The following is a 15,961-nucleotide window of genomic DNA, read 5'->3' on the forward strand; positions in this document are numbered from 1 at the left end:
CTTAAAATATAATACCTGAAGCTTATAGACTTGTTAAGCCCAATATAGGCTTTAAATGATTAAAACACAGGCCTTATAGTACTTAATTAGTATACTTCATTATAGACATCTATAGGACTATCTAGTCTCTTTCAAAATGATCGCGACCTTCGTAGTAATTTAGAAATTCCAGAATTAACTAGTAACTTAAGCGAAATTTAAAGAACTTTAATAAGGTTTTATTTCAATTATAAAATACCAATTCTATAATTTATATTAAAACTAAAAAACTAACAAACTAAAAAACTAAAAAACTAAAAAAAAAAGTCTTTATTATATAAATCATTCATTTGAACAGTTTTAATTGAAAAAAATGATTATAAATATTAATAAATCATTATACGAAATGTATTAAGTCGCTGTTTTTTAGTGTAATTAAGACAAGCGATCATTATCTGTGCCCTAGTACTATAGCTTGTATTTTATTCGTGTTATTTTTATAAAGAAGAGAAAACATATATATTTCGACTCATACTTATATCTATGTCTATATACATACTCGACTATTTATCTTAATATCTGTACTAGCTTAACCTCAAAAGAAGAAGTAAAGTTAAAAAAGAAGAGTAATTATTGAAATAGAATAGAATTTTAATTGAGTGTATTTGTCTATTTGTTTAATTGGAGATTATATTAGAGATTGCTTGAATTTACTTACTCGGTAATAGGATAATAGACTGACTTTCGGGTTTCTTTATTGGGAGTCGGGAGATTGTGATGTGATGTGAAGGGAAGAATGAGGTTAGAGTACTGGGGGAGAGGTTTTTTTTTTGGATGTCTTTTTTTCGGTGTTTGGGGAGGAGGGAGATTTGGATCTGGAGTGGATTTGGATTTGGATTGGATTTGGATTGTGCTGGGATTCAAGGGTGTGAGGATTTGAGAGGTGGGGCGGGGGTTCTGATGGAATTTGTAATGTCGGGATTGAGGAAGGGAGTGGAATGAATAGATTGATTAATAGATATATAGATGATAAATGGTAGATGATAGATATAATAAATGAACAAATAGATAAATAATAATTGAATACCTACCTATTTAATATCTGAGTAGCAAAGACAATTAATTCCCTTCATTTCCTTTTTAAAAGAGGAGTTTAATGTTTAATTCTTAATCATGAACATTCAGATTTCAAATTTCAAGCTTTAAGTTTTGAGTTTTAATGTGATGGAGATTTATATTTATATTACATCTATCTAACTATCTACAAGACCCCTTTTTTAGTTTCAAGAGACTACAATGTACTCTTCATGAATACTCTTGTATTGTATTCATATGTTCTTTTCTTTTAAGGGAGTTCCTGATGATGATGAGAAGTAAAATCTCGCTTAATATGCCGGGGTGTGTTTCTTAGCTTTAGATGAAAGGGAGAGGGAGAGAGTGGAGGGGGGTTTGATTTTAGTACATCTTCTTCGACATCTTATCATGTCGTGTCACACTCCGCCCATCATCTACGCTACCAAATTTCTTATCGTCATGTATCAACGACTGAAAGGCGAGACGGAGGGAAAGCGAAGCAAAGCCAAGGCGAAAAACAGCGATACAATGGAATCAGAACTCAGATCATGAACAACCCTTTAAGATACAATCGAGCCTTGCGATCCAGCCAGACACTCCAGTTGATACTCATACTGAAGACGAGATAACGACGACAGAGAAGCTTCTAGTGCCGCATCGGCATCAAACTCGTGTTTTTGAGACCAGGAGGGTGTTGCTTTTGTTTGTGTTTTTTGGGTAGGAGTGGATGGATATACCTCCATATCCGTATCTGTATCTGTATACATATCTCTATCCCTATCCATCATGGTCCCAAAATCCGGATACTCCGCCTCCGCACGCGGCATGCGCAACTTGAATTTCTGTTGAGGTTTCTCATCGTCGTAGAGAGAATCTTCCATGTCGAGTGAGGATCGAGCGTCTTCGTTATCGTCATTTGCCTTGTTGTTGGGATAGCAATATTGATATGTGTTCCCAATTCCATTTTCGGGCATGATGGTGAGTGAATTTCCAGGTGTAGCGTCGGGATTTGTTCTGGGCTTGGGTCGCATGTGCATGTATGCGAAATCGCTTTCTTGTAGTGGTTTTCTGGGTGTGAGGATGAATTCATTGAGTGGATCTTCGATTTCGGATTCTAGACTTGCTTGGTTTTGATTTTCGAGTTTTATGGTATCGTCGGAAGATTCATGATGGTTTCCTGAATGGGAATTTGCTGTGATTGTGCTGCTATTATCCGGAGAAGAGCTCGATGGGATTACAGGAGTAATCTCAGCTGATGATTTTTTCTGCGATTGTTTGGCGAGTTGATGTTGCATTTGCATTTGCGTCTTTTTCTGATCTTGTTGTTTCCTCGACCCAAAACGAGAAAAAGGACAAGAGGCAGAAGGATCTGTAGATGTAGAAACAGGCAAAGAAGTGTAAATCTCCACCATCGAGTCTTGAGATTCGGTATGAATCAATCTATGACGATGTTGATATTTTCCCCAGTATCTACCAGATCCAGCTCCTGAATATGCATCGGTAAAGACATCGGATCCGTCGTGTCCCTCTGTATTATTGCGCTCGGCCTCATTGCCCTCATCGTCATCTTCATCATTGACTTTATCCATACAATCCTCTGCTCCCACAAATCTATTCCCATTCTCCTGTCCAGTAACTTTAGTAACCTCACCATCGCATTTGGAAAGATGCATACTATCCAACATCTCCTTACAAGATTGATGTATATATTTCCAGGTCTTCTGGTTGTGCTTCTTTGGGAGCATCTTTTCTCTTCCTCTACCATTTCTGCTCTTCACAATTCCCTGGTTCTCATCCCCTGTGCCTCTCATATTTCCGACTGCAACTCCCTCATTCTCATTTTTATAAGTTCCCTTCATCCGCTCATTGCCAAGTCTTCCATTCCCACCCCCATAACCAAACAACATACCCCCAGCCAATGCCTCCCGAGAAGGCGATTCTATTGGTGATGTATCCGGACCCATAAACCGCCCCTCTACTCTCGAGATAAGATACTCCGCATGTTGTGTGGATGGTCCTGAGAGCGGATTTGCATCTGTATCACCCATAGCACTATAAAGCAAGGGCTTCGCTGGTTTGCCGTTAGGACTGGATAATTTGGGGATAGGGATTGCTGCTGCGACGTCATTCGTCTGGTTTGAGTAATTGGAGTAGTTAGTATGATCGCCATGATGAATATAATTATGATATTCATCTCTCCCAAACGCAGCCCAAACCTCTTCATCAGCGCTCACAACAGATGAACTTTTCTTCGAATGAAGATTTAAATTCTTCAGGGGAAAATTCGTCGCAAGACCAATGTTGAGATTGGAGAGAAAAGATTTGCTTTGCGAGGTATTCCATAAATTGCGCATTTTGGAGGTGAGATTCAAGGAGGGAGTGGTTGGTGCGGTGCGGATGGGACTGCTGGGGGCGCTGGAGTAAGAGCGTGAGGATGGTGAGGATTGGGCGGAGGATGATGAGGAGAATGATTGGGGTGGTGGATTGTGGATTTTAGAATTGGAGTTTGTTTTTGATGGTTTGGGTCTTGGTGTTGGGGATGTTGGATACAATGGTTCTGAAATATCTTTCAGCCCGAAAGGAATCCGCGGATTTTGTCGTGGGGTTTCTGGATTTGCCATGATGTGGTTGAGAGGTGGTATTTTGGAAGATGTTGATTGTTGTGAATATATGTAGGTAGGTAGGTAGGTAGATAAGTTGTATTTCCTTTATCAATCCGTCGAATGATGTTTTAGATTCTCGATATATGTATATCAAGATATCTAGAAGTTTCTCAAGAGTGTTGAAGTCGTGAGATGTTCTCTTTGCTAGACAGATGATCTTGAATATGAAGATGAAGATGAGTAGATTTAGAATGAAATTCCAAATCAGAATATGTTTTCCCGCACAACGTTAACTAAGAAACTTATATACTTTCCTTTCCCCAAACAAAACAAAACACTATCTTTCCTACGGCCGTACGGTTAAAGTGTATGAAAACCTTAAGAGCAACCGTATATATCTATACAAAACCATGAAAGAGAGAACCGATCATATCCGTGAATCCGCTAGTCTAGTGTTGTTATTGTACAGTAGACTTTTCGATAATCGTGTTTATCTATATCTCGATGTATAAGATATAGATGATTAATAACCAGAACAGCCGTACAGTGATTGGAGTTGCGGCTGGCTTACTTACTACGGCGTGCCAATTGTTCTAGATGAAATTGAGGTATTATAGAAAGGAGAGGGGTGATATGAGAGCGCATTTGTATATCTTGATACAGCATGGCGACGTACCTAAGTAGGTGATTGTGGGAATATATCAGTGAATAATAACAAAAATAGTAACTAATGCAACCTTAACACAGCAATGCAGTGATTGGAAACAAGCCGCGGTTTATTCGCTTGCTACAGCAGCTATGCCGACTTCAATGCAATCCCAATCATCCCAATCATTCCAATCACTCCAATCACTCCAGACGAAAGTACAGCTAAAGAGTGAATAGATTCAAAAGGACTCATACATAAATTTTAAAACAGTATAATTAACATACTTACAGCAACACAACGATGAATAATATTGATAACAAAAACAACAACTAATAAAAAACACAGTCATACAGCAACTAGAGAACAAGTTTTCGTTTACTCGCTCGCTACAGCACACCAATACCAATCTCAGTGCAAGTTCAACACAATCCCCATCACTCCAGATGGAAATAGAACAAAAAATGGATTTGTGTAAATCAATCTATATATCTTGATGCAATATAGATGATACACCTATAGAAATGTATTAGTGAATAACAATTATAACTATAACAAAAAAATCAATACAACAAAGATCTACTCATATAGTGATCGAAGGAAAAGCATTATAAAGTTTACTCGCTTGCTGTAGTGCCTTCACTAGTCTCAACACTCATTTCAATCTCAATTACAATCTCATCAATCTCAATCTCACCACTTCTCCGATCCCTTCGGAATCCAGGCAAACAAAAATATCGCCAAAAAGAATGAATAGATCCATCCATCCAAACAAATTTACTCATAGATCTCGAACCAGTACCGATGAAGTAATGACAAAAGTACGTATGTGTGAATTGTATGATTGTGAATTATATACAGTGAATGAAAGGATGAATAAATGAATGATTCATTACCACTAGGCTCGTATACCTACCTACCTAGGTACAAAATACAACAATACGTAGCAAAGCTACCTAAGCTAAGCGAAGCGGAGTCAATTTTCTTTTTGTGAAACGTAAAAATCTCATGAGAATCCCAAACATAAGCAAACCCACGGTTCAAGGGTCTCTCAGGGATCCCCTTTTACACTTTAGATATATATAAATAAGTCGTACGATTAATTACTCATTAACTAATCAAATTATCAAATCATTCATTTCGTAAAATTAATGATCGAAAATAATATAGTTCATTAGCATGTAGACTATATCATTATATTGACTACTTCAAAAATGTAAAGTTTTTTTGATAATCAGATTTTTACAAACTAATAATTATTTTCAAAAGAAAAATTATATTAAATAATAAGAAAATAATAGTCACATTTTAAAAATCTATTTTAGAATTTAATATTTATATTATATTGAAAAAAAATTATTATAATTTCTGTTATAAAAAAATTAATTCTTTAATAATTGTTATAATAATTCAGATTTTTAAGCAAATTAAATTTTATAATATTGATATAATTAGAATTTACATATCAGATTTTCATAAAATTTTATTAGTAGATAAAGAAAGTATATAGTTATATATGGATAAATTTTATATGTAAAATAGACTAGTCGATATGATGATATGACCTACATGCTAATGAACTACGTTATGTTTTAATGTTTAAAATAAGCGAGCATATTACTATATCTTCAATTCCAGTTATCAAAAGTGCTCATATTATCTAGATAGACATACTAGAGTATCTCTTAAAAACGCTTATTCGTTAGATTAGAATGTGGGATATAATATGATATCACAAATCACAAATGAAATATCCTACATACACGTCAAGCTATACCGGGAGTTGAAAGAAAATATACAGAATACAGATTATAATATTATAAGCGATCGATAAGTCAACTACCCCACTTTCCGACCACCCCCTGTTTCCGACCACCTAAAAAATTCATATTATCTACACTTAAAACTTTAATAACTCAATAACTATTGAACTTCAATGAAATCGCCTGTAGAATCACTTTCTATAGCACTAGAGCTATCATCTACCTCATCTTCACGATCTCCAGCTTCAATTTGTGTACGCCTTATAGCTCTAATCCCTGCGAACTTCGAATTTGGAGATACCACAACCTTTCGCCTTTTTCTAGGTAATGCTTCATCTAATTGATATTCTAGCTTTCTAATCTTATTCTCTGCCTCTAAGAGTTCATAATCCTTAGCATCGAATCCTTTTATAATCTTGCGAAATAGTAATCTTCGTGTTGGCAAATCGATCTCCTTCTCTTGAATCATTATATCTCTATATTTTCTGATATCGGCTCCTTTTTGAGGGGTTTTCCATTGAATAAACGATGAATATATATTTCATTGAAGAATAGGATCATCATCAGATTCAGGATTAAGTGATAAAACCTCTCTATTGCTATTTTCAAGCAAAAGTCGACTCATAAGAGGTTTAGCCATATTTTTGGGCCAAAGACCACTAGCTTGCCACCCAGACTTGATATTTTGAATAGTTAAACCTTCTATTCTAGCCTTCTGATAGCAAGAAAGGAAATTGCGCTTTTCAATTGGTGAGGAATCGGATAATAGACTTAATTTATTAAGTTCGATTCGATATGCACTTTTTAGGGGTGAGAACACAGATAAATCGAGTGGTTGTAGTACGTGTGACGTATGTGGTGGGAGAAGTAAGAGATATATGTTGTTATTAAAGCATTCTAACATAAATGCTGTAGTTTCATGGCTTCCGTGTCCGTCCAAAATGAGGAGTCTTGAATTTTCCGGCTGAATAGGGGTAGTTTGAGGGATATAGATCTTTTTCAGCCATTCTAAAGCTGTAGCATCTGTAGTCCATCCATTTTCTGTAGCGGTAAAGTTCCAACCCTTGAATAGAGTCAAATCTGTTGGAAACCATTGTTGTTGAACTGATTTTCCCTTATATATTACAAGGGGAGTAATGCTTTTTCCATTGGCTGAAATGCATTCTATAAAAGAGGTCCAAATTCGAGATCCAGGTTGCTTTTTTTGAATAAATCTTCGATCAGTGCTTCCTACTACTAGTCCATTAAGACCCTGACCCTCCATTATACCTGCTTCATCCATATTCCATCTGTTGGCCGGCTTAATAGCCTTGATTTCAGGGATTGCGAGGTTCCGGAACCACTTCTTAATAATATCAGATGTAGCACCTGAAACTCGTGCAGAATCGATTTGATGTTGCTTCTTAGTTCCAATATTAGGATGCCTTCGAAAAAAGCTATGTATCCATTTCTTTCCAAGTGAGGGATCCTCCCCTCGTACAATAAGGAGGTGCTCTGCCATCTCTCTGATTTGACGATGTGTAGGGCTAGTACCAAGAGCTTCCTGTACTAATATCCATTCTGCTAGTCGATTCTCCTGAATTGGAGATAACTTTTGAAGTATTTGGGCGCCTTTTTGATGCGAAACTCCACCATATATTCGATCGTGAAGTGTGGTACGTGGAACACCATAATCCAAGCTAGCTCTTCGTATGCTTGCTCCATTTGTAATCGCTCTAAGAGCCTCTGCGATATCTTCTTCGGTATATCTATTCTTCATATCACAATTATAATAATATCAAAATTTCAAATCAATTGATTAAAGCATTGTTGAGTTATTCAAAGTATAAATTTTATAATTACTCAAAGCGGTGTGGTTTTTGAGGTGGTCGAAAAGAGGGGGTGGTCGGAAAGTGGGGTAGTTGACTTATGTATTAGTTTATGTTTGTCTCTGGAGTACCTACCTAGGAAAAGTTGTTGAAGAGGTTGATGAAATTTGATTCGATTCCGAGTCCTGAATTAGGGAAGGAGGTTTTGGGAATATTGGGTTGTTGGTTATTGATTACGCGAGAGTATCGTATCAAACGCTTTTCAAAGATTAATATTCAACACTGTGATGGAGTGGGAAACAAAGAGGCGAAAAATAGTACTCACTCGCTCGGTATTTCAATGATTGGATTATAAATTCTCTATGTATATGTTCTGTGGAAATATGAATATCAAACACTTTTTAACGTTTGGTAAACAATGATATCAGCATCAGACAATGAATGGATTTTGCTCACTATAAAAAAAATATACCACCTCCTCTCAAATCAATCTATCCTCCACCACATTTTCCCCCACACCTCCCCACCTTCTCCCAATGCACCAAATGACCCCTCACCCTCCTCACCCACCCCGCATAAACTATCATACTCCCACCCACCGCCATCAAACTCACCAGGACCACCCACCTAAATTGATCTTGTCTCGACCAAATAATCGCCATCACATAATTTCCCAATTCAAATAGTGCTACGAGGGAGTATTCGCAGCCGGCAAAGGAGGAGCGCTGAGTAGGTACACTGAGGGTTTGGCTTAGTTGTTGACTGGTAAGATCGAAGATCCAGAGACCGAGACGGGAGAGAGAGAGCGTAGCGAAAAGGAAGAGAGCGAGAATGGGAGAATTGGGGGCGAGGGGAGGAATGATGCGGGAGAGAAGGGGAGTGCTGGGGATAGAGGTGGAAGTGGAGAGGATCCAGAGGATAAGAGTTACGGGAATCTAGTATTTGTTTATTATGTGGATGTGTATAAATAATCATGAGAGGATGAATACATACGAGATTGATGAATTGCCATGTAAGACCCCAAAGACCTAATCGTTCCAATCCAGTAGTGATTCTTCCCGATTCATCGATTTCGCCTTCTCCCTGTAATAAACCTTCATCCGAATCATTAGATCCGTGTAAACGATCATATGGACCATGTCCGTGGGCCTTTGAAAGTTGTCGAACTCCAAAGGGTGTTACGACCGTGCTACTAATTTCCACCACACTTCCCGCTGTTCGACCAAGTGTAATAAGATCCAACGAAAATCCCGCATTGAGCAAAAAAGTGATAAACGTGGCACCGTACGAAAGTGCAGAAAAATGGAGTACAGAGAGCGACATTGAAGGAATCCAAACTTTGGACGAAAAATAATTCCTAAAGTCTTCCTTGTGCAAACGAAGTCCTCGCATGAATTTCTCCCTCACACTTAGCACCTCGACATCCGATAATACTTCATCATTTCTAGCCTCTTTCTTTTGTTGTAATCGAGTGTTAGATTTCCATACTCTCCTCGCAGACCACATTTCCAATCCCCAACTCGCAGCACTCATCCCACCTACAACAACCACCCCAATTTTGATTTCCAGTCTCGAGATTAGGAGTGAGACTAATATAGGTGCGAGGAGTTTACAACTCAAATCGATCCTTCTCATCGAAGAATTTAAATGCGTAAGATCATATTGATTCCCTTCTGGTGCTGCAGCAACAACCACCCAATCTCTTTCCATTGATAGCATATTTCCATTCGCGCTTAATCCTTCCAAAATACCAAATCCAAGAATTGGTATAAACAAAACAAATTTCATGGTATCTCTGAATGTAACATCGGCTTTCCTAGACTGAAGTAAAGGTATACCATTTTCAGGATTGTTCTCCGATTCAACCACAAAAAGCCATAATATTGAAGCGCAAATCACTGCAATCCTATTGATCGTAATCGTGGTCAAAAGAGTCTTCAGTCGGTCTGGACTCTTATCAACCCATCTCCCTACACTCGAGGAGAGACAGATAGATGCTAAAGTCCTCACAATACCACTGTTGAAATCCAATTCACTTCAATCAGTATTTGCTCATCACGTGATATATATCATATCATCTCCTTTTTCCACATCCCAATCGTGCGAGGAGGTGATAACATACCGAATAGAAGCAGCAACCAATGTGTCAGGCCATGCATTTGCCGTGAAGATAATCTATCAGAAAATTCATTAGTATCGTCCATAAATCCAGACTCTTCATCAAACTTACAGCCGCGAATTCATAACTCCTTCCGTTCCAGGTGGATAAAAAATGACTCAGATAAAGAGCCCAAGCTTGTGTTTTATTCAAGTTCATTTCCTTCTGCATCATTTCTTGCTCGGCCCCATTCGATATCAAAGCGTCTTCCTCATCTCCATCGTCCCCATTTTCATCATCTGAGACTGAATCCGAAGCCGAATCTAGATGCAAATCCGAATCCAAATTCTGCGCACGCGAAGCTATCTGAACCCCTCCAGTTCTATTTTCATCCATCGCTTCGTCGTTGGTTGGACAAGGCTCTCCAACTATAGCCATATCTAGGGTTGGGGGTTTGTAAGGGTAAAGTATTAAACACTCGTTATTGAAATGTAGTATATCATATCAATCACCTACTGATTTGTTTTGGATATCAGAGTGAACAAGGTAAATAGTTTTGAAGTTATTTCGAGGATGGAAGCGCGAATTTGATGAGATTAATTATTTCTCAACATGTTACCAAATGGGTATTCACGTGACTATGTAGAGAAATTATTCCCAATTCGGGAGATCAAATTGGAAAATATGACTCTTTCACAAAATCTAGACTTTGATCCTATCTTTAATTATTCTGACGATCTATTGGTAGATAATACACGTGAATAACCTTAACATAATATTTCTTGCCAATGAAAAGTTGATAATATGACAATATATATCTCTGTACCTCATCATGCGTAAAACTATGTTATCTGCTCATTCCTACTCATATCCTCTCTCTCAACGACTCAGCCTCACTCTATTGTATAAGAGAACAGACACGAAGCGAGATAATTAACATTGAGTGTCTTTTCGGTGTTCTCGGGTGCTGTTACTCTTAGGTATTGGTTTCTGGGGTTCTAGACCTCGTTCTTCTTGTGCTTTTGTGAAAGTAAAGTATGAGAGAAGAACACTCCGAGCCAATTCCAATATCAAAGCTTCTTCTCCGGACTCTTCGTCCTTATACTCGGTCCATAAGGTCTCCATATTCGTATCATTCCCTTTCCCTTTCCCTCTATAATCAATATCCCAATCCAACCCAATCCAATCCCTTTCCCTCTCTCCTCCGTGCCATTCCCCATCCATCCATCCCTTCATCCATCTATCCCTCCATGCCTCTCCCGCACAATCCCAAGTTCCCAATATCCGAGCACCGACTCTTCTCTCCCATCTGAATCCAGTCGTATATTGTACATACCCCTCTCTACTACTATTTTAAGAATTCTTGTTCCGAGTACTCCGCACGAGATCCATCAATATCCATATCAATATCAATAAACGTAGAAATAAAATGAGCCCTTCGATAAGTAGGTATCTAAGCACACACAAATCAAGGTGCGCTCGGTGCGATAACAAGTCAAGCCAAGAGCAACTACCATTATAAGGTTATGGTGCTGAGCCTCCCTCCCTACTCCTTCCGAGGAACCGAAGCGAACACTGGATTGAATTGAATTTGCGACGTACGACACATGTAGAAAAACCCTTCGTTTGTGTGTTTTAATTGTGTTTCCCCTACCCTCTCGTATATAATTTCCGATTCAAAACATAACTAAGTGATAATCTAAACACCCCTCACTCCATACAAACCCTTAATAAATTTCAATCTCTCAATCTCTCAATCACCCATCTCCAATCCCTTCTCAAAATCTTCTCAAAATCTCAGCCCACATACCTAAGCTTAGCTCGAGATATCATTTCATATACTCCCGAGTCTACTCTGCATTCTATATCTCATCCGTTTGTAATCGATTTTCCATCAAATTCTTCCCTCTATATATTGCCTAGACTCTTATATAAGTAAACAAACTTTATAAATCCTATAAATCCCTAAACAATCTTGGGAAACTTGATATCTCTTTTACATATATCTGCTTCATACATCTCATGATTTATTCATTCGTACTTATATAGGTATGCAGGTATATAATACAATCTCTCACAATCTCTCCTATACTAAATACTCAACACCCCTCTATCAAACACCCAAACACCCTCTACCAAACACCCCTCTACCACCCATCTCCGCCCTTCGCCTTCCATTCCATTCCTCATTCTCCACATCAGTAACTATAACGAACCAGCATCTCTCAATTCCTCGCATCAACTACCTACCCAATACAACACTCACACTCTAGATAGCGATTCTTTCCTCTTTCCCATTTCCCATCTTTATCTTCTCTCTGCTCTTTCCCTCTGTACCTTTCCAGTAATTCATGTGTGTGTAATTTATACATAATGTAATGTAATATACTCGGCAAAATAATTGAAGATGTATAACGTGGTTTATCATCGAGTGAGCTACTTTAAATATATATAGAATTTGTCTATACGTAATCATATACTTTCTTCATTTAATAATATATTTTTTAAAATTGAAAAATTATAAAATTATAAAATTTAATTATATAAATATTACAATTTTCATATTATTTATTAAGAATTTAAATTTATATAGTAATTATTATAGAAATAGTTTTTTTGTAATCAAAATCGTAACAATTTTCACTTTCATAAAATATAATAGAAATTTTCATTTAAAAACTAAATATTTTCATAAGATATTTTTTCTTGTTGATAAATATTTTTTCCTTTTTAAAAAATATTAATTGATTATTGTAATTCAAATATTAGAAAAAGATTAATTTTAGTATATTTTGAAGTAGTCCACTCAATGTTATAATCTACTCGATGATAAACCATGTTACTATAAATTAAAAACAATTATAACTTTAATAATTTTTGATAAAATAAGGTAGAATTGATATATATAATTAATTAATATAATAATTATATTAAATTCAAGTTTCTAAAGATTTAAAAGTGAAATAATTAAAATAAAAGTAAATGAAATTGTTAAATTGATTCGAAAAGTGCTTATTTTTTAATACCTTTTCAATCTTGAATAATTAAATCGATTTAATACTTATAATATTAAAAGTTTAATGTATTATTAAATAAAAGTTTAATCTTTAAATAAATATATTTTTATAAAGATTTATTTATGATTAAGAAAGTTACTTATATTTAGAATAAAAAAAGTGTTAGATTTATTACTTTTAAAAAAAATTCATTTATTTTCACTAAATATCTTTTTCAATTTTAAATAACTTTTTGTAAATAAGAAATAATAGAAAATACTGTTATTTTTAAATTATATTATATTTAATTTTAAGTACAATTTAAATGTTCAATAATATATAATAATGAAAAGTTGATAAAGATATACAGAATTTAAAAGATAATATTAAATTATACTTCTTTTTATTAACTCATTTACTTTAATATATTATTTCTTTCATTTTTAATTCAAACTTTATAAAACTCTCTCTTCATATACGTAAAATATAAAAGAATTGTTGTATCAAGTTTTATATAATTTAATTAGAACTTATAGAAGCTATGGCTAATTCTAATATATACTATACATCTTTAATTATTTTGCCGAGTAATATAATATAAATCGAATATCCTACTTTCTAATCACTCCTCTTTGAGACTACTCTTTTACATTTAAAATCGTTTTTTTAACTTATCAACATCTTTTTTATTTATAGATAGGATTTATTGGAAACTTATATGTATATAATTTAAATCAATTTAAACTTATTGTTACGGGAGCTGCCTCTAGGGTCACGTGGAAGTGTCTAGAGATCTCTCGAGGTGGTTTAGACTAGACTTCAAGTAGGAATTCAATAAGGTTGGTAACTGGTTGCAATTCTCGTAACTATAGTAATGAAACTAATGATTGTTCTTGAGCACGAAGCTCTACATTGTAATGAAATCTGTTCTCTTATATAGACCTTCCTGCTCTGCAGAACCTACAGTTCTGTCTTGTCTGGATCCTCTGGATCCTATGGATCTAGATGTTTATTCTTCGATCCCCTAGATCCTCTAGGTCCATCACGTGACTTCCTGACCATGTGACGCGGTATATTGGATGCCGTCGTAACACTTATTCTAAAAGTTCAAATTCTTAGGATTTTTTTTAAATGAAGATTTGAAGCTTTAAAATATAGATTTTTTGATTTATATAAGAATTATATATAAATTTGAAATCAATTTTAAAGTTTTAATAAACTTTCAATCATAATTAATGAAAAGAAATTAATTACTTTTTTGAAGGTTTTGAGCTTGAATTTATATAGAAAATTGAAAAACAATTAATAATAATAAAATATTTATAAAGATATAACTTAGATAAAGTAAAATAATTTCTATAATTTCGAAAGTACTTTTATAAATACTTATTAATTAGAATTTTTCCAAGTGTTTTTTCAAATCTTTAGTATTATAAATAATAAATTTTTTTATTCATTTTTAGTAATATTTATTAAAAGTTATTAAGGATTTATTTAAAAAAAAAAGTAAAATTTACAAGTAAATCTCATGTAAATTAAAAAATCGGTATTTTAAAGCTTCAGATCTCTACATAGAAAAATCCTAAAAATCTGAAATTTTCAGTGTAAATTTGAAATGATCTGAATTATATATATATATATGAATTTTCAATAAATTCTATTTATAAATAAAAAAGTTTTTTGGTTAATTTTGCTGGTGAAAGGTGGCTCAAAGAGGGGTGGTCAGAAAGTAGAGCAAATAAAATAATTCACATTCGATTCACTACATGGTCCCTGATGAACTTAATAAATAATAATACATCAAATAAAAAGAGAGGGAGAGATGGGAGGAGAGGTCTACTGTCAATTGGTCGGTAGGTAGTCATCAGTCATCAGTCGGTTGGTCGATTGGTCGGGATTAATCATCACTCACAGGAATAGCAGTTGTAATTACAATTGTAATTGTGATTGTTTTTAGAGAAAAATCGAGTTTCTTCATATTGATATTGATATGGATATTTTGTGTGGAATTGATGATAAGTAGGGACTGGGGGTTCGGGATTGGATATTGGAGATTGGATGGATCTTAGATGTTCGATATCGAATGCTGATATCTACCTCATTAGAGGGGTAACCCAACACCTAAATACATATCGAAAGATAGATAGATACTAGAACAAGATCTTGAGAATAATTGTATTGTATTTTCTTATGTTTTTTCATATTGTATTGTATTGTTTTCTATTCAATAGCAACCATCCATCCCTCCATCAATTTTCATGAAATGAAGCAAGAAAAGACTACCAGACAACCATATTACAATGTAAATATCTCCGCCCCTCAAAAAAAAAAACATCAACGACCAAGAGTCTCCAACCACCAATTTTGTAAATATATAGAGCTGAGAGAAATCGATCGTGAGAAACAAATCCATCCAACCATTTCTGCATCCAGCATGGAAACCAACGCCCCTAAAGCAATCCATATATTCAAGAAGGAAGTTCTCCCCGGGTCCATTTCCCCATTTCTCCATCCATTTGTAATCATTCGTAAACGCCGTAGAGGAATGAAATTGGAGACCTCTCTCAATCCCATGTACCCCGTCCCATTCCGCTTTGCTTTGCTTCCTTTTTCATTCACATCTAACATCTGATTTCTCCATCCATCTCTTCATCAGCCCTAATCCCATCCCATCCCATCCCATCCCATCCCATCTATCCTCTAAAATCTCCCCAATCTCTCCTCCATACCCCCCCAGTAAACAATCGGTCTAGGTTCCATAATCTCCAAACCACTTCCGAAACTCCTCTTCTCCTCTTCTAAATCTTGCATGGAAGGTTGACGATGCATAATGGAATTGATGGTGTTGATGGGACTGGTGGAGGATTGAGAGGTGTATGAGTCTCGGCTGGTGGATGTGGTGGAGGTGATGGAGGATGGTGACGAGGAACGACGGAAAGAGCCGCGAATGCTGGAGATGGAGAATGAACGCATGGTGGTGGTAGTGGTGGTGGT

General features: G+C 35.7%; 4 protein-coding genes across 4 annotated transcripts; all 4 read right to left on the reverse strand.

The window, feature by feature from the left end:
• Positions 1-1,613: 1,613 nt before the first annotated feature.
• EAF01_002013 (uncharacterized protein) lies at positions 1,614-3,674 on the reverse strand (the record flags this gene model as incomplete). Its single annotated transcript, XM_038910263.1, has 1 exon — positions 1,614-3,674. The coding sequence occupies one exon, from the start codon at positions 3,672-3,674 to the stop codon at positions 1,614-1,616; it is 2,061 nt and encodes a 686-aa protein (XP_038775075.1).
• A 2,932-nt stretch (positions 3,675-6,606) lies between these two features.
• On the reverse strand, positions 6,607-7,824 carry EAF01_002014 (uncharacterized protein; the record flags this gene model as incomplete). Its single annotated transcript, XM_038910264.1, has 1 exon — positions 6,607-7,824. One exon carries the CDS (start codon positions 7,822-7,824, stop codon positions 6,607-6,609), a length of 1,218 nt encoding a protein of 405 aa, XP_038775076.1.
• A 540-nt stretch (positions 7,825-8,364) lies between these two features.
• EAF01_002015 (uncharacterized protein) lies at positions 8,365-10,409 on the reverse strand (the record flags this gene model as incomplete). The annotated part of the gene is made up of 4 exons (XM_038910265.1): positions 8,365-8,808; positions 8,867-9,890; positions 9,996-10,048; positions 10,104-10,409. 4 exons carry the CDS (start codon positions 10,407-10,409, stop codon positions 8,365-8,367), a joined length of 1,827 nt encoding a protein of 608 aa, XP_038775077.1.
• Positions 10,410-15,667: 5,258 nt separating this feature from the next.
• On the reverse strand, positions 15,668-15,940 carry EAF01_002016 (uncharacterized protein; the record flags this gene model as incomplete). The annotated part of the gene is made up of 1 exon (XM_038910266.1): positions 15,668-15,940. One exon carries the CDS (start codon positions 15,938-15,940, stop codon positions 15,668-15,670), a length of 273 nt encoding a protein of 90 aa, XP_038775078.1.
• Between the last annotated feature and the right edge of the window lie 21 nt (positions 15,941-15,961).

The sequence above is a fragment of the Botrytis porri genome (assembly GCF_014898465.1).
Source record: "Botrytis porri strain MUCL 3234 chromosome Unknown BPOR_002, whole genome shotgun sequence".
NCBI lineage: Eukaryota > Fungi > Ascomycota > Leotiomycetes > Helotiales > Sclerotiniaceae > Botrytis > Botrytis porri.